This window comes from Hylaeus volcanicus, chromosome 1 (genome assembly GCF_026283585.1).
Source record: "Hylaeus volcanicus isolate JK05 chromosome 1, UHH_iyHylVolc1.0_haploid, whole genome shotgun sequence".
Classification (NCBI taxonomy): Eukaryota; Metazoa; Arthropoda; class Insecta; order Hymenoptera; family Colletidae; genus Hylaeus; species Hylaeus volcanicus.
Window position 1 is genome coordinate 68814 of NC_071976.1, and position 19401 is coordinate 88214.

General features: G+C 38.4%; 2 protein-coding genes across 3 annotated transcripts; both read right to left on the reverse strand.

Moving 5' to 3' along the window:
* LOC128873967 (chymotrypsin inhibitor-like) lies at positions 1 to 2190 on the reverse strand. Its single transcript, XM_054118085.1, has 3 exons — positions 1701 to 2190; positions 1472 to 1578; positions 1 to 1274 (listed from the first exon to the last, which is right to left on the reverse strand). The coding sequence occupies exons 1-3, from the start codon at positions 1750 to 1752 to the stop codon at positions 1191 to 1193; spliced, it is 243 nt and encodes an 80-aa protein (XP_053974060.1). The 5' UTR covers positions 1753 to 2190; the 3' UTR covers positions 1 to 1190.
* Positions 2191 to 7505: 5315 nt separating this feature from the next.
* Positions 7506 to 12807, reverse strand: LOC128877472 (protein yellow-like). 2 transcript variants are annotated; one of them, XM_054124799.1, is made up of 7 exons: positions 12685 to 12807; positions 11275 to 11588; positions 9132 to 9261; positions 8781 to 8943; positions 8364 to 8723; positions 8011 to 8199; positions 7506 to 7861 (listed from the first exon to the last, which is right to left on the reverse strand). In XM_054124799.1, the coding sequence occupies exons 2-7, from the start codon at positions 11534 to 11536 to the stop codon at positions 7679 to 7681; spliced, it is 1287 nt and encodes a 428-aa protein (XP_053980774.1). In that variant the 5' UTR covers positions 11537 to 11588; positions 12685 to 12807; the 3' UTR covers positions 7506 to 7678. The 2 variants fall into 2 exon arrangements, with proteins under 2 accessions (XP_053980774.1, XP_053980781.1); XM_054124806.1 differs by having other exon boundaries at positions 11275 to 11582; positions 12685 to 12798.
* Between the last annotated feature and the right edge of the window lie 6594 nt (positions 12808 to 19401).

Consider the following 19401-nt stretch of genomic DNA (forward strand, 5'->3'; position numbering starts at 1 on the left):
TCTCTCTCTCTCTCTCTCTCTCTCTCTCTCTCTCTCTCTCTCTCTCTCTTTCTCTCTCTCTCCGGTACTTTCAGGTGTACACAGTCTCTCTTTATCCGCGTCGTCATCGAAAATCCGATTGTTTACTTTGTAAAACTCCACTGTGGAAGTAAATTGCGACTATCCATTTTGCTAGAAAAAACTTTTGCTCGCGTGAATACCATTTCTCTAAATAGTCGATTACGATCAAGTTAAATTGTCGTCTATATTGTACGTAAACGAGTGTAATCTAAAGAAAATGTTTGTCTCGAGAGGACAGTTTTCTCATTCAGCAAATATATTTCGAATAAAACTATGCCGTGTGCCTATCAGTGAATATTAAAGGATGAACGTGGCTTTGCTTTAGTATGGAGGCAATGTAACGAATTACATTGACTACGAACGACAGGGAAAGGGTCTAACTCGTTGCTCGGATCCGATTGCATGAAATTTTTATTTGCCGTGTAAATTGAAAAATGAAAGAACAGCAAAGAATTACTGCCACTGTTACGTTGTAGGAAATCAAGAATCTTGACAATTTATCGATTGAAAAATGATCGTAACATCCTTGAAACTTACTTGTTAGAATTCCGCGTGATCCGTCACATTTTCAATTTGCAAGGACCATGTAGGAACTTGGAGCGTACAATGATTAAGAATGCCAGTAGCTACATAGTCACCTGCATCTGCGAGCTTGTCGTGGTACGACCCAATATGTAATTGTTCTGGATGCTCTTCTTGAACACGACAGTCGCCGTAACGTGTCGTCAAGATCCTAAAGTATCCCGTTAATTAATGATTTTGAAACTTGGTAAACGTACCCGGACTATCATACGTCTTCCAAAACACAAACTGTTTGTCTAGCAACTTGAGCGTCGTATTCGTCGTAGTAGATATTATGTATCATTAAATTTCGTCCAAAATACATTATCCGTAGACACTTAGATATATAGTTAGACCGTAGAGATATAAGTAACACAGATACATATACATGTAGTACATGCCAACTATAAGATTTATTTGTTCTCCGGAAACATAAAACATAAAACATACAAATGAATACAATATAGGTAATTGTTTTTCCTGAATCGTTAAGCGATAGAGTATACGTGAAAAAATAGTCATCGTTATTGGTTTATCTCGCTTCGGATGAATATGATCCTTGTGAAAAGTTAAGGACATTCGCTCGGTGGAATACATTCTCCCTTTTCATTTCTCAACAAGCCTTTTATACACCGACAGCCGATTACGCATTGCTGGAACACAAATTATTACACGTTGTTATAATTAACACTGGTTACATATAACATAAAATATAAGCGAATAATTATTTGTAATATTGTATTTCTTTAATATGTCCATGTAAAATAATATCGTTATACGCATTCGATTATGTCGAATTCGTACGTAGTTTCTCGACAAAATTCTATGTATACATCGTTAAAATACCAACCAGGGTACATATGTCAGGTTTAGGTTTTTTGCAAGTTGGCGGGCAGGCAGTACTACAGAAATCCCAAACTTGATTCTTCGGACAACCGTGTCTTCCGCTTATAGCTGCTGTTATTTTTTATAAAACGATTCATTAGAAAGCAAATTATTTGTACAGTGTTGGGACATGTCGGATAATAACAGTTTCGCGAAAGAAACTGTTTTCAAAACATTCGAATGTTTCCACTTACCGGCAGAAAAAATTACCAAGATGGCGAACAAAATAAGAAGACGGCGAGACATGTTGGTATCGTATAGGTACTACTCGTTGGATGTTTCCAGTGAAGCTGACGATAGCCAACATGAAGTTGCTTTTATACTTGTACGAGTCTTGGTGTTTATGCTCTGCTATGTTTGTATCTGACTTAAGTAAAGCAAACAATAGCACGGAACAAGTAACGGAATGAAAAAAAACATCGTTTAGTATGCATTTATCTTATAGTCGATTTGTCAAGTGTTTGTCACTTTATTTTTCGTGTGTTATTTCTCTGCTGTAACCTAACCACGATTCTTGCTAATCGTATTAATAAAGAAGTCCTACATTATACTGCCTGTATTACCGTTCGAATATTTTTCATTGCTTGTTCAAATTTGAATTTCTCAACACAATTCTCGGTATTCCCTGCTTCCTGACACCCCACCTCACCTCCCATATGCGAGGATTCCTCTACAATCTTTAATGTTCTTTTAATTCTTTAATTAAACGTTGAAACTTTCCCATATATCTCTAGATCTATCTTTTTCCATTGCGCAACAACACACTATATTACGAACATATTGTATATCTTAATAATGAACTCTAGTAGATAGATAGTGGACAAACGGTTTCACTCGAACATTAAAGCGATACACTGTTTCCTCGTAAACTCTTATCGCTTGATATTTCGCACGATACTTGAACAAATTTACATTCAAAATCCGATTGTGTATCGTTTGTCTGAATCTGAACGGTTCGCTATACTAGTACAATCGAGAGAATCAAGATGCATACAGATCCGAGTACATACAAAGACATAAGAACAAGGAAGGTCCTGTACCTAACCAAGTTTTTCAATTAAAAATACAATTACGCAAGCAATTTCTTCTTATCGCTACTACTACTACTACTACTACTACTACTACTACTACTACTACTACTACTACTAGAAGGAAAACCGACCACCAAAAACTGAAAGGTTGAAAAATAAATGTCCATATTCGTTCCTGTTTGTCGCGTATCCGTATATCGTCGTTGCGTCTAATAAGTATAATTCTTCTGATCGCTCCACCTACAAAAGACAACATTCATTTTCGTTGGGTTATATTTAGCAGACTCCATAGATCACTGCCGAGACTCCTTAAATCAATGTCATAGAGAATTACAGTTGATCGTGTCGTTTCAAAGTATCGTGTGTAGGTGGTACAGTTTCGATACCGATTAGTAGATTAGTTCGATACCGTTTTAGCGTTGAAATGTCGAATTACCAGTGCAAGCCAAATAAGACCTAAAGGATGTTTAAATAAATAAAATTCCGTTAATCGGCAACTCTCTGGTATCGTTTCCTTATTGAAATTTGCGAAAAGAAACTTGAAAACTTGAAATTCATCCATGAATACCTAGATGTTGGCAATGCACGGTTCGTACGTTTATTCGCTGCAGTCAAACTTATCTATACTTTTTTCAAATAATACATCTACCTACATACTTAAACATACGCATTTCAATAGAAATGTATGAATAATTGTGTACATAGATTCGTCATTCGATATCGCAACATTTGTGCAAATAATTGAAAATAACATGAAATTACGAACAAATGTGTATGCGCACAGTCGGTTGATAATTATTACGTGTTCAGATGAAAATTCTTGGTATTAAAAAAAGACTTTAATAATATTTAACATTATAAATACGTATTGATTGTATTTTGTGGTTCGCGTATTAAAAACATTTTAACGCGAGAATAATATAACGTAGGGATTTACTCTTTTAGATCGAGAATGTGTAGGGATTAATGGTGCGTAGAATTTACGTTTACAATGGAGGGCAATATTCGTTCGTCCAAGAACTGGAACAAGCTCTTCAACTCGCGCGTGCACCGTACGCATGCAACGCTGTTGGGCCATGACAATTGAAAAATTTCAAACAAAATGTCAACTATTAACCTTTTCATGTATTTCAGGCTTTGATTGCTCGGTTCTTGCTCTTTTTATACAAAGGATACATACTATTCAAGGGACACATGAATTACATCCGGATAGTATCTAGTGCAGTTCAAGTTCGACAACTACATATTTCTACATCCTTGAAAACATTGATGACATTTACAAATATAAAGGAACCAATCTCAAACTGGCAATGTCCATTTACGTTTACGTATACGTGTACAAAAGAATTATTTTTTGCTTCGAAAGTATGTGTAAGTGGAGTGATCAAAGTAGGATAGGGATAGGGATACGAATACGGATACGGATACGGAAACATTTCCAATAAATATCGTGTGCCCATAGTTAGTTTGAAGTTTTACCGCTGATAGCGTTATAGTCCTATTCCAAGCTGAGTCGATAACAAGTCGACAGTGAGACGGAATGGTAAAGGGAATTCCGAATCCAAAATCCATGAGATCCATCGTACTGGCCAACTGTTGCACGGTGACAAATCTATTCTTTATCACGTCTGTGACGTTGTTGGATTTATACGGCAACATAATTTCCCATTGAGTACGATATACGAATGGTTGAAAGGTTTTGAATTTCTTGCTTATCGACGGTCTTTGTAGTGTTATTTCAGCATTCGTTCATCGAAATCTTCATAGATGGTAGCAAAAGAATTACGCATGTTATCATGATACGACAGTTAATAATAACAGTAAAGATATGGTAAATTTAAAAAATGGTTAAATGAAAATGAAATGAATTATCATCGTTTTATTTCATTTACAATGGTAGTATACATGAGTTGAATTTTGTTGTCAAAGAGAATTTATAGAAATGACAATTATCAGAGGAAAATATTCATCATTCGTTATGCGCGTGTACAGATCGCTCCGATAAATTCGAGTCCATTGAAATGCAAAAGTGATCGTTGGTAGCCATTCGTTTCTATTTCTACTTTCTATTACTTTATGTTTACATTCTTCATGACTTTCCCTTGGTTAATGGCACGTGTTGAAAGGAACCCCTTAAACCAGTTCGTTATCCGAGATCAGCCGAGTTTTGCCAATCTTACTCTTGATAACGCTGTTTTATTTCAGTTTGCTGATAGGTTCGTGGTCGTTCGAGTTCAGCTCGAAAGAGAATTGTCGAGTGTTTAATTGGTAGGATCGCGTGCACGGGTAGAGTACGGAGAAACCACGAGTCGAGTACGGAAATATCATAGATTGGCAAAAGAAAAGTATGTACTCCGAATGTAGTCCGAAAGTTGCCAGAAGGAATTTGTAACGAGAATCGCGTCGATGTCGACGCAGCTTGTCTCGGAAACCCGTAATTACCGGCGCCGGTGAAAGAACCGGAGCTCGGTGAGCAGCCACCTTTTAAAAAGGTGTTAAAGCGTGCCGCGAGCGCGCATGGCTAGGTGTTAATTTAAAAGAAACCAAAGGATAGCCGCGATTTCGAATCTAAGGAACGCGCCGATCATCCTATATTTTCGCCCGAGACACACCTCGACCTTGTACGTACGGCTACGGCCCTCGGCTATACCCCGTAATCTCTATTTCTTTCCTAACGTATCAAACAAACAATCCATTACGATCGGACCATTATCTGTGCCATTATTCGAATGAAATTTATTCGGAAAACAGATTATTCGTCGCTGATGGATTTACTAGATTTTTACAGGAGTTTTTCTATAACATTCCGAATATCCGTAAATTTTATTGCTACGAATCATCCAGTTGTCCGAGACGATACTACAACTACAAATTTTCTACCAACCATCTAATCAACAAGCATTCGAAGCAATTTATTTATTCGTTTTTCCCTTATTTTTTTCTTTAAAGCAACCACAGGGCAACATTCTGGATCCTCCTTTCTTTTGCACCTTAACCTTTTTTTCCTCCAAGCTGGAACGTGCGTTCACCGTTAATGACTACAAACTACATATTTTACGACTTATCGCTGAAATTTATAGCTTGCTCTATTATACTTATAAACGTGTCAGACGTATCGTACGCCAAGTTTATTGTACGTTAAACCTAACAATTATCTTGCAACCTTTAGAGGATACGTTTCTTAAATAATGTTAATGTTTACAAAATCTGATGATTAAGGTTCGTTTGATAGGTGGCGAAAGGAGCGGGTGAAAAGATAGTTGCTGAAATGTTGTTCAATTAGAGATCCGATCTGTATCACGGCCGAAGATGCACGTTGCTTGAACCTTAACGAGACAGCTTTGTAGCTCGTTATGCTTTCGGTTTATCACGATCGAAGGAATACACAAACATGTATGTGTATGTATTACATGCATGTACACCGATGTATAGCGAAAGGTCTGTTTTCGAAATTGAAAACGATACGTGGCCGTATCGTAGCCACCGATCTTTCACGTATCTCGACTTACCCTCTCATTTGTAGAGTTCGAAGCGCGAACCATACCGATCTACGATCTATCGATCCTCTGAATTAGCATTCGAGGCGTGAATCTTTAGCCGAATCGAGTCGAACCATCGACAACTTTTCAAGTAATTTCTTGGGCCGTGAGCGTTGATCGGATGTTCGATCTATCCAAAAAACCAGATGATGCAATTTACAATCTTGATTGCTCTTAGGTAACAACTAAGAAGCATTCGTGCTTCTCGATTGGTGAATTGGTCATTTGAAACTCGTACTTGTAGATTTGTACTTGATAGATTTTTAGGAGAGTACGTCAGCTAATTGACGAAAACATTCGTCACGATACAGTTTACTTTGTTTACTATATTTAGAGTAACGGATCGCTCTTGTTCCTTTTTGGGCTTTGAACCGAAAACGTAAAACGAAAAGGAAGAGGTATGTATGTATATATATATATATATATATACATGTACTCGTAGCATTTTACTAGAGGGTGAGATGCGGGGGAGGCGCGTGGCTATATTTTAGAGCCGGCGCGCGTGAAACGGTCAATTTTCAAAGGAGGGAGAAACCGATATCCGATCGTATATCAGAGCACGGAATGGTCGGTCGCCTTGAAATTATCGGAAACAAGGGGCAAACTAATGGGCCAAGTCGGACCATCTGGCTCCGCGGGGGCTGTCTGATTCACGCCAGCCAACCCGTTCACCGTTTTACCAGACGAATTAACCGATGTAATATTTGGTAAATTTCTAGTAGAGAAAATTACGTGATCGCGTCGAGTATTGTAGTAGAGTGTGTAGTTGTGTGCACTGTTTCGCCAGTTGCCGATAAATTAATCGGCGAGGAAACGCCGCTGAGCCCGCGCCGCGCTGCGCCGAGGGGAAACAATGTCCTAACTAGAGAATGTCGGAAGAAATAAATGAGCCGTTTATACTTACCGTGAGATTTGCTCTCTGCAATTAAATCGATATAATAGTTTTCTGCAAAGTTGGAGCTAGCTGTAAAAGCGAAACGCGGCAAATTTCATTAGAGAAGTGTAAGAGTTGGAATTACCTCGGCTTGGATAAACTGTTGGTCGACCGTCCATCGACTAAGAGAACTAGGTCGCGACACGTGCTTTCTTGCCCGTGTGTTGCCGTGAATTTATTTCCAGAAGCTGACTGTATTATTAGCTACTGTCTACCAATTACGATCTTAGCGGGTGTATTCGTTCGCCATTTACGGTTACGCTACATTCTTTCCTCGGTGTCAATTAAGAAAAGATATTCGCGATTTAGACGCGTGGGAAACACGCCTGGCTAAACACAATCCAATTTCACGCAAACTCGATCATCTACACTTTCGTCTCAACTTATTTCGTTAATACAATTATTAATTAATAATTTGGTAAAACCTTGATACTTGTTCTTCTTACGGAAAACTGCATGCCTTAAGCTTACCTAGTATCGTAAGTGTATTATACGGGACGAGACCAAAGTTCAAAGAGACCAAAATGGATTTATTTCGGAAGGGGATTTTTCAAAATGAACATTCGAAAGATTTCAACTCTTTCGTTCTAAACATCATTCGTTCGCATTAATTGTGAATTCTCTGTCACGAGTAATCTATCAGTAGTTGTTGAATTCCGAGACAAAGTTTATGCCTCCCACCAAATCGAATTACTGACTTGACCCCATTGTGAATTTTCGCAAACGGTACCTGCAATCGCATCTCGGACTGGAACTGTTAGTATTCGAAAGTTTACATCGGTATAATTCAATGTTGACAGTAGAAAGACTGGCATTCGATCCGAGATGATCCACAGCAACTCGCGATTCACCTGGAGGTAGAATTGGTCGAAAGACGATAGAATTATCACAAACACGTATATACACAGTAATTTATAAGGGAATACTCTGAAGAGAGAGAGAGAGAGAGAGATTTGAAAATTGTTCTTTCTTTTGATTAATATAACGGCATTGCACATACCTTAACATCTGCTGGGAATATCATAGCTTCGTCGTGTTTCACGACAACAGCTTGATTCTGAGGTGAGTATGGTACCAAAGAGTTCCAACAGCCTACCGCGTTTTGATCGATCAAGTTAAAGAATTGAAGTCCATTTTCGTCCATTACGGAAGCGGTACAGTGGCCAAGCGGCCCTCTTTCAGGGAGCACCTAACGATACGGGAAATAACAAGCTCAAAGAAAGTTAGCAATTTCAACTTTCGTACCGTACATGTTTAGCACGAAAATTGTAATTGTATCAAAAAATATTGAAACATTGAAACATTTGTCTAGATCGATTAGTGTACTTGCCGTCGGAAATTCGATATATTTACCTGAAATTCGTGATAGCTATCCTGAGACAATTGTTCATCTCTGAGGATTCTCGTGGAAACCGCAAACTCTCTCCTGCTGCTAAGCGGATGGAAAAAGAGGGTTCTGAATCCATCTACAGCGATCGGAGACAAACTCATTCCGAAAATTCCTTCCTCTCCCCATTGGAAATTCAAGCCACCGATATTGTAGTCGCCAGCCAGAGGATCCGGCATGAAATAGCTGTGCGTAACTCGCCAAGATTTGTTTTGTTCCCAAGAGTAGACGATCAAACCGTAGCCGAGCTCATCCGACATGTAGGCGAAGGCATCGTTGCAGCCACCGTTTCCCAAATCCACCGCGATATTGGCAATAAAAGTATTCTACATCGGTAATTTTCATTTGATTATTTTTCAACTTTACGTTGCGCGATTACCTACCATATTGATATCTTCAGCTTTCAATCTGTATTGTCTCAAAATTTTGTCCGTTGTCAAGTCAAAGACATTCAAAGTGTAAGGGCAGGCTTGTATCGTTGTGTTTCCGATACCTATAGTGCCAGTATCCAACACCCAAAGTCTGTCGCACACGTCTGCGTGTATTCTGTATTAATAAAATACAAACTGAATAGACTGAATTAGTTTTTCCAACAAACAAGCACGTCCTTCGATTAGTACAATATTATTAGTGCAAAAGTAACGTTGAATCATATGTATGTATTGTATTATATAATATATGTATATGTATATGTATATGTATATGTATATGTATATGTATATGTATATGTATACCTGTAAGCATTCGTGATTGCGGTGCCGCAAGCTCCAGCTTTGTTTTGTGCCCAATTCGGATAAGGAGCCAGTCTCGGCGAGCCACCTCGATTTGTGTCGAGCGATATGTAATTTAACGTAGCCGGAATTCCTACGATTCAACGGTTTTCGATTCATCTCGTAAGTATTAATAAATATTGGAAAATACAATAAAAAAGAAGAAACTGTAACAAACTTTCGAATGGGTCGATAGAAAATCGAGAAAATCGAGAAAACATTATCCGTTTATAAAGAGAGAAAGTAATCAGCTGGTATAAGAAGAATTGCCCTTTCGTCCATCGTATCTTGAAGTAGGGGGAATAATATTTCGAAAAATATAGTTGCATAGAGCTTGTATTGTTAGATTATTAAATCGCGTGACTAACAATCAGTCAACCCTAACGGACATGAATAAAGGTTACGAGATCAAAATTCTCTGATAATTATTAACGACAGAAGAATTGTGTTACATGTCGCCGTTGCGTGACGAAATAATCGGCCGATCGCATCGGTTAGCTTACTAGCTAACGGTGGTTTTCATTCTACGAATCCACAGAAAATGTCACACTATACATTGGACAAATATAATACTCGACATTTTTAGCGATAAAATTCCATCTTACGAAATTCCAGTCGAACCAACCATTTTACTCGGTCTATAGTTTTTTTAGTCCTCGTTATTAACACGTACATAGATTAGGAAGGAAACGATGCATTGTTTGTTTTAAAACCGACAAACGTAACTTTCGAAAGTTAAACCGTTGCCAAATTTCTATTGTATCGATGCGTATCCATGACATATCATTTTCTTAATTACAACAGAAATTCAAAGACTTGGTAACACGAAGTGAGCAAAAGTGGCAAATTTTCTTAATCCAGTGTACGTGAGACGCTGTATCTTTGGTGTTAATCTTTGAATAGAAGATTTTCGTAAGAGATCGGGTCTTTTATCGGATCGTACGCTGATTTAACTCGAGTCGGGAACAATCTGTACACATTTCACTGGAATTCTTAATCACGTAAAACAATGAAAAATGAACAGGATGGTGATTAGATTCATCACCACCAGCTCTCTTACGATTAACCACTGTAATATTTACCTATTGTTAAAGAAATTGTATTATTATTATTATTATTATTATTATTATTATTATTATTGAATATTATACAATATTATCGTTATCGATAATAAAATTTGTTCGTATAACCGACAAAGCTATACACTGTCGAATAATTCCTTATTTCTAATTATCTGTATATCGCGTAATAATAAAAATGGTAAATAGAAAAATCGAAAGAGAAAAGTTTCCAATATAGAGTTAAGGGGAAAGAAAATTTGGTTAAATAGGCGAGTGTAGATGAACTAGTCGAGTATCGGCAAAAAGTAGGGTTAAGGTTCGAAATATGGATCGTGCGTGTTGTACTGCCGGCATTGTCGAGTTTTGTTCTTTGCACATAATACAGGGGTTGGCGCGCGCCATCGGCTAGGTACAACAAGCACAAAGTACCAAAAGCAAAAAGGAAATAAAAAATGAGAGAGCATGAAAGTGAATAAGCCCATTCTCCGAAACCCCCAGTTCTCTTCTGGAGCATAGGATCGTGGAAAGGGATGGTATGGAATGGGAAGGGAAGCAAAGGGAAGGATTTTAGTCAAAGTGGAGGCGGAGGTCGGAGGCCGAGGCCGAGACCGAGAGACAGAAATGAAATCCATTGAAGTTGCTCATGCGGTTTTCGGCAGTTTGTGTCACGGACCGGAAGTCGACCAGACGAGATTCGAGGCGTGCACCGCCCGCGGTGATCTGATGTACTATGTACATTGCGTTCCTGGCAGCTTCCGGTTCCTGACTGGGGACGTTCGTTTAATTTTCGTTTCATCGCGATGGATCGACCGACTCCATTTTTCCAGCGATTATGAAACGCGTACAAAGACAATTCCTATTCCGTTTAGTTTAGACGTTAATCAATCATTCCAGCAGGTGTTGTATATTAAAAAAACAGTCCAAGAATGTATTTTTAAGCATGTTGAATACGTTCCGAGTAGATTTCGTTAAAAATTTCTGATTTTCTTCGGTTGGAAAATATAAAACTAGGTACCAACAATAAATCAAAGTTCGATCAGACTTACCGTTACGCCATCTTGGTACGGTGACAAAGAGTTTGTTTCTCCAAATTTCAATTCCAACAGGCAATGCATTCTCTGGAACAAAGTCTCCCCTCATCATCGCGATTCTTCTGCTAGTTTCATCCGGATAGGCAAAGTCTAACGTTCTCCAGAAAAATCGTTCCAGCAAAGGAGCTCGTCCAAACTGCGAACCCCATCTTTGAATTCCATTGCTGTTCTTGGTTCCCAAATATAGCAAACTCACGAGAAGCAATTCTCGAATCATTTCAACTATACGAGAGGAGGAGTTTGGGTGCTGGTGCTACGCGAGACTGTACCTTGGACACACGACAATAATCAAACTATTAACACTCGTTCTGTTCCCTTTCACGGATTACTGTTACTGTTACTGTTAACACTCTCGTGACCAATTAATCGGTCAAATTGACCGATTGTTTATCGCTCGAATGCAGCTCGATCTCGTTTCTCGGATTATAAACATTATTCAGTAGGGGATAAACTTTATCGGATTGCCAGTTGTTAATATTTTCGTAGATATGCAAATTAACTGGAACCTGTATGCAGTAAACGATGCATGATTAATTTGCTGGTATTTTTGACAGCTCTCTCCTTGCGTTAGTATCGACTTATTCAGGCCAGTTCTCGAATACCAGTTTCCTCGTCCATTACGCAATACCAACACATCGATTTAAATGTTTCGGTCTAAACTTCGAGAGTAGAATTGTGGAACTCGAACAAGAAGGCGTACCTAAATCTTGGTCGAAACCGCGATATATGATTGCACAGTTTTAGCGGATTGCATTCCATTTCACTGAGCATTTGCGTCGAGAGAAATGGATAACTGCACGCGCACGGTGTCCCTACCGTTTTACGTACCGCATAAAATTATTATTCAAAGCTACGAGCCTATTAAAGTTTATCACGCGTGACGGTCTAGTAGATGGATTGTAACCGATAACCGCAGCCATAAATCATTATGGGTTTCGATTCAACCATCAATTATTTATCTATTATCCATTTTCTTATCATGCATGAGTTTAAAATTCGGTCGCGGGAATGTTAGTTGCGCACGTATTCGCGTAAATTTGATCGAATGCAAGTTCGAACAATCGAAAGGGACCGTTGGTTTGTTGTCCCCCAAGTTCCCGCGTAACGCTTGATTTTCGCTGATAAATTTCCTTCCACACCAACACTTGTTCGTAACTGTTTTTGTTCCGAAATGAATTTTGCTGCAAGGATGATCAAGTTCGGTGGAGCATACGATAATTTAAGACGTCATTAATCAGCCTCGTAGCCGGTCAACGACAAGTAGTTAATAATTAGCTGCTCGAAACCCGAAATCACATGTTCCCTCGCGAATGAAACAACTTTTGTTTTCCAAGAACCGTACGATTCCGTGTGCTTCTGACTCACCTCTCTTTTCCAATAGGAAACGAAAAGTTTTTCGAAAATCGATCGACGCCCAGTCGATGATTTCACCTTTCGAAGCGACTCGTGGAAAGGTAGCGGCGAAGAGTGCAAGTAAACTGTTGGTTCCTGCAAATCACCACTGGTATATATGTACTCAGTTCGTGTGACACGTGCCTACCTACCTACCCAAGAGGTTTCTGTAGCCATTCGCTCATACGCATGTACATTCCCATCCATAAATATCCGGAAACCTACCATTAGATTCACAGCGATCAACAATTATACAATTATACGATATATTCGAGCTATACAACGTACAAATATTACTATATTTCGAACGTTAAATACTGTTTATTATATGTCTATTATATCTATTTTATTTCTAGATATCTACATGTACTCGTATACGTGTCGTGTCTGCGATTGTACAAATATCTACGAGAGTAATTTCGTTGCTTTCTCGTATTTTTACCAACGATTTGTCAACATCAAGATCCAGCTAAGCTAATTACTTTCGCAAGTTTTATTCTCATCGTTGTTAGCCAAGTACGTACACGTATATCTATTTAATCCTCTTTCCTTTGATTTAATCCTGCTTGACTTGTTCCGATAATCATCTATTATTAGCTGATATTCTCATTCTTATGTTACAATTTACAATAGATTCGCCTCCTGCGACGAGTCTTTCCGACAAATTCCCAACTACGAGTACATACATATGTATATTCGTTATTCATCTATTTTAAAATATATTACGATACTGTTGTTGATATTAAATCTCGGAAGAAACCGAACATGCAAGATTGACCATATAGATGTGCCTCCGTTGTTATTCTCATAGTTTTCGCAACTGAGAAAATATTTTCCAACTAGTCTACGATCTGTTTAGTACACTTGGATATTACGACTCTTTATTTAATTTTATTATTGTATATTATACGATATTATAATATTATTCTAGTAATTTCAATTTCAATATTGAATTGTTATTGTTGGTACGATATACCTAATTCACCTAAAAAAAACATTTCTTGAAACTTGATTTACAAAATAATGGTATTTCTAGGGGTCGGCATTTTATAATTGACGTCTGATAATGAGATAATGAGTAAGAGTTGTGGTGCGTCTCGTTTCCGGTAACCGATCCGTATCTAGTATCTACATACATGTATATTGTATCTACACGCGGCTCTCCATACTGCTCTCATGCTACAATACTGCTTAGCGCTTACCTGTATACCAAGTCTATAATAGAGAAAATCAGTAGGTGTCAGAGCCGTTTGGAATGGTACATTTACACCTTTATTACGGTTCTTACTACTCTTTGTCAATGACACTTTATACTCGTGCGTAATAATCAGATTTATACGGTGTATTTCTACATAGCTGTATATCAGTCTGTTTGTTAATTATTAATTACGTAAAACTGGTATCGTTTAAAAGTATTTCATTGAAACTAACGAATGGTTTAGATATTTATATTTGCGAGTGTACATGTTCCAAATCGAACGTGCAATGTACACACGTAGTTTGCCCCCACGTGAAGAAATCCAATGGAGTTGGGTATAATCGACGCAGAAATCCATTTTTTTGTCTTTTTCAAGAATTAATGAAACGGCGTACAAGCAAAACCGGTAAACTATCATACACCCGGCAAGATGTGACTCCTCGTGAAAGTGTTTCACTCTGTATCTTAACACATACAGCCTCCGTAAGAACTCCGTGTGACGTATAGTACACGCTGTGGACCGTATCGGTGTTACTTGGCTGTTAACTAATATATGTACATAGGTGCAGTATACAGAACTACAAGTAGTTTATTTTCGAGTGAATAACTTTCGTTAAGCGTTCTTAAACGTTACCTACCATACGTTACAATTCCAGTACTAATTATTTATTTAAACGAAAATTTTAAAATATTAAAATTGACAAACTTTTCTTTTGCGACAAATGATTATTTTATGTAGATTACTGTACGAATTTAATTAACAAAGTGTATTACATTTTATTCAGACTTGTTGTAATTACTGTTTGCAAAAGTACCGTTTGTTGAGAACTTTGTTGTTGTTGTTGTTGTTGTTGTTGTTGTTGTTAATTTAAAAATATATTTATCCAAACAAACCTACTCATTTGTCAGGTGCAAATGAATAATATAGCAATAAACAGTTGGAGAGAATTGTTACATGTTCATTATTGCGTAAACTGACGTTTCGTAAGTGTTGGTAATAGCTGACGTTAACGTCAAACTGTAAAACATGCTAACATAACGAATAGCTTCATGCGTGTTTCCAATCCAACGTTCGGCACGCGACTACGCTCAACGTTGAAGCAACAACTAAATACATACTTGTCCTCTTGACAAAACGGAATTCTTAAATGTAGAAATTCAGATAAACCTGTTCAACTTTAACAAAATCATCTGTAGCTATTTTAGCGAACATTTATGCGTACCATATCTGGCATATATTAATAATACATTAATAATATATTAAGAAACAATCGTTTTCTATAGAGTTTATTATTTTGTATTTTCCCCACATAAAATGACCCAATAATTGTTGTATAATACGAATGAATCGAAAAGTAGCCGTGAGAAATGAAAGGCGAAATCAGTGTCGGTACAAGACGGGGTGCACTTGAATTGCTATCTCTAATTTAAATCGTATGCCCGATGTATTATAATATTATCACGTCTACGCGTGCTACTTACAATCTCACGACAACCGAGCATTCAGTTCCGATTGTAGCCGATAAGAATTCGATCGCCGTCAAAAGTACAATTTTATGTCTGCCTTAAAAAATACGAGTATATACTACTATTGTACTGTATAGGTCATCGTTGTATCTGAAAGAAAGATTTCATTCGGATATTATCTGTCCCAATTTTTACGCACCGATCTAGTTAATGTACCATACATGTATGTAGTATGTGCTACATATCCGTTCACACTATGCACGGCTTTGTGAATTTACGCGACGAAATATCTTTGAATAGGTAAATCTTGGTGAACGCGATTACAGTCTGTCAAAGATAGAAAGAACTCTGACAGGAGAATATTTGGAGGAATGCAACTTGTTCAGAGTCCCATTACGCTATATTATACAATACTATAGATACTCTAGGAACAAGTTGAACGTCGCGACGCAACGTCAATTGGCACGGCGTATCTAGCTTTGAACGCAATTCAAGTGAAATTACAGTTGTTCTTTTTCTGGCCAAGTCCCGCTATCGGCAATTACTCATTTCGAGAAACATTGATTACACCTTTCGTAAAGGGGTTCCGTTGTGATTAATGAATCGTGGTGGCCGAGGCGCGCGGCGCGCGGCGCGCGGCGCGACACCGAAGCGACGTAGCGGAGAAGCGCTGGAACAGGGCTAAATACAATTTCATACGTTAGCTGACGCGAGAAGGTAACGAGTTCCGCTTGGAAATTTACTCTTCGTTGCCGATCACGCGTAACGCTCGTGGCCCTTTGTTGTCGCCTCGTTAACGTTAACCAATTGCACTGCTGAATTACTGATTACGCTTGCAAGCGACTAACGTTATTACGAGCAACCTTCTTGTTGACCTGGAAGATTAAACTTGAGCTGAATACCCATATACTACATACATATATTCATGACATCTTGTTTATGCATAGAGCCATTTACTTCCCGATAAAGTCGCGACACTTTCACTTACTGTCTATTATACTACAGTGCGATATAACGTACGAGCAAACGCGTAATAGATTTCAATATGTTCCTTTGTATCGATCATATTATCTATGTGCATATTTATGCATGTTATTGTTGCATGAATTAACCGTAAATACTTGACAAGATATTTGCGGTGAAACGTGTTTGTTGTAGCGTTTCAGAGATAGACAACTCAAAGTATAGCGTAAAGAATATTTTCCGATTGAAATATCATACGGAAACCTACGAGTAATCCTCTTAAAGTAATCTTTTCAACGATCATCGATAGTGAGAATGCAATTCCCAAGGAACCTGACGCTGCATAATGTACCTAATGGAAATAAACGTAACGGTGCGGCGCGCAGAGCGCGGCGCAATATTGATTAATTTCCATAAATGGTGGTCTGGGTGAATTTAATATGAAAGCAACCGTTCGAAAAAGGAATGTATCAAGGCAACGATATATCTGTCTGTAAAATGTAGCGCATATGCAAGTTAGATTCTAACATTGTAGTTGCGTGAATGTGGTTATTATATAAGGATTTATAACGTTAAGTGATAATAACGGCGTGGCGATATAATTTCGCGTGAGTAATTACTGAGAAACTAGTTGCAAATACAGGAGCTGCCACTTTCACGAATAATTAGACGAAACTATTGCTCGAGAAGATGAATTTTTATTATTATTATTATTATTATTATTATTATTATTATTAATGAATTTTTGTTCGTTTGCAATCAAACGAAGAACGTGGCGTGGCGTGGCGTGGCGTGGCGTGGCGTGGTTACATATCTTTTTTTCGCGGGCCATAATGCGCCATACCTCCTGCGAATCAACTGAAATCTGCAGCTGTGCGCACGACACACGACAGCCTCGGCAATTATTTCATTACAATCAAAGAAAGAACCCTGGCTAACTAATGATCGCAATTTGACTGAAAGTTCTGGAGGCGAATACGCGTACGCGCTTGGCTACACCGATTCGTATGGAAAAATTTCAATCTCGAGAGCAGAAGTTTATGTGTTCGGCCGTGGAGCCAACCGGCCGGATTCAAAGTGAAATTAACGAGTGACACGTACGAGCGTGCGTGTTTTCGAGGATTTCGAGATTTCGTGATTTCGAGATTCCGTTACAAATTACAGGGAACGCGCAAGTCCCCGATCGACTTTGGTACGCAATTTATCGTCTCCGTGGCCGCATTCATGGTGAACTTGCGTACGATTACCAACGATTTCATTCGCGACTTTTATAGGCTTATTAGATATTTAGCTGATAGCTTTTTACTGACAATGAGATTGCGTTACTGTATTAGCCATCGCTAACAAGCTTCGACAGATTGTCTAGATCAGTCGGTTGAATAAAACTTTTAAGAAATATATTTCAAACGGTGTTTCATATACATAATAGACTATACTTTGTAACATGTTCTGCACGACAATGCCATATTTGTTTACATAAAAGGAGAAACTGCTAGCTAGAAAGCCACTTTCGTTCGTTGGCGCGTCGTTTCAACGCGAAAACTCCCTTTAGGTAACGAGTACGTTTATCAGTCGTTACAGAAAAATAATGTACGAGTATTTATACTTTCCGTCATGCGATCCTGCTGTTTTATTTCTTTTATGGTTAAACATTTCTATGCGTAGAGATACAGTCAGGTAGCTCGTTAGCACCAATTAGCTGCGCCCCGAACAGTGTACAGGTATTCAGCTCTTAGCATTGTTCGATTGCACGCGAATTCGCTAATCTAGAACAAGGAAACTTTTCTATAATATCAGCATGTGCTTCCCCGGCAAATAAATTTTCCCTTTTTTCCCCATGTCTTATGGCGGTACCGTGACCATACCTGTCAATAATTTGAAAGTAGTTAATTAATGGCATGACAGTCGACTCGATCGGAAAGGACTGGACATTTATCGGGAACAATTACGCGGTATTACAAATACGACGTGTTACTGCTAGTCGATGGATTGAAAGAATGCCGTTTAACGAGTATTGAAAAAGTTGTAAGAAGTTGGTAACGATACTTTCACTGGATCTATAGGTATAATTCACTGTTACACGTGTAACATGGTCGCGTTTGTTGAGTAGGAAATTGTACAAAGTTGGGAAGAAGATACGTTGGACGCAGACATGTTATAAACATTTTATGTTGAGCCAACCAGCTGTTGACCAGGTAGCAATTAAGCAATGGGAGAAATCGAAAAGAATCGTCTGTGATTGTTTAAGCCGAAATTCATGTCGCGGTCGGTCGATGCACTTTGAAAAAGATCAAATTTATCATGTAATAATATCGCATTGATCGATACAACGAGAACGCAAAACGGATTCGAGGTATCCGGGGAAAAAATCGCTAGACCCGCAGATTTAGCTAGACGAAATACGGTTCGTCCAATTAAGTCGCGATAAGATCATCACGGTCTGGGTGGCGAGTTTTAAGACGACTTCATTAGACTAGCCATAAAATTCATTGGCCCGTTGTAAAACGAAAAGCGGACCTGATGCTTCCGGACAGGTTAAAGGGACAGGTGCCAGCATGCGTCGTCCATCGCATTCAAGACAGCAGGTATCTTTAACGCGGGAAACGTCTCGATTTTTCTACATAAAAAGAAATGATTAGGGTTTATTAGAAGCGACATACCGACCGCTCTGAAATTCCAATATAACTAAGATGGAATTCTAGCGCGTGCGTCCATCGCTCGGCGTCCAAGTCTCCTTCTCAGAGAATGGACGCTTCATTACACGTTAGCGTGATCGATGGACAGAATTGTCTGCGAATAATAGAATACGAATAGAATACGAAAACCTCTACGCTTTCCGTACAAATCTTTTCCATCGACATTCCCTGTTAAAGTTAACATTATTCCTGGAAACATTTTTTCTCGCGAATGAAATAATAATATCGTCATTGTTACCTTCTTCGTTACGATTTCATTTCATATTGGTAGAAAGTGATTGCGTTTAAAAAGTAACTTGGCTGTGGATACGGAAGGATGTGTATATCGTGTGCGACAATCGATATCCGCCAATTAAAATAGTTTGG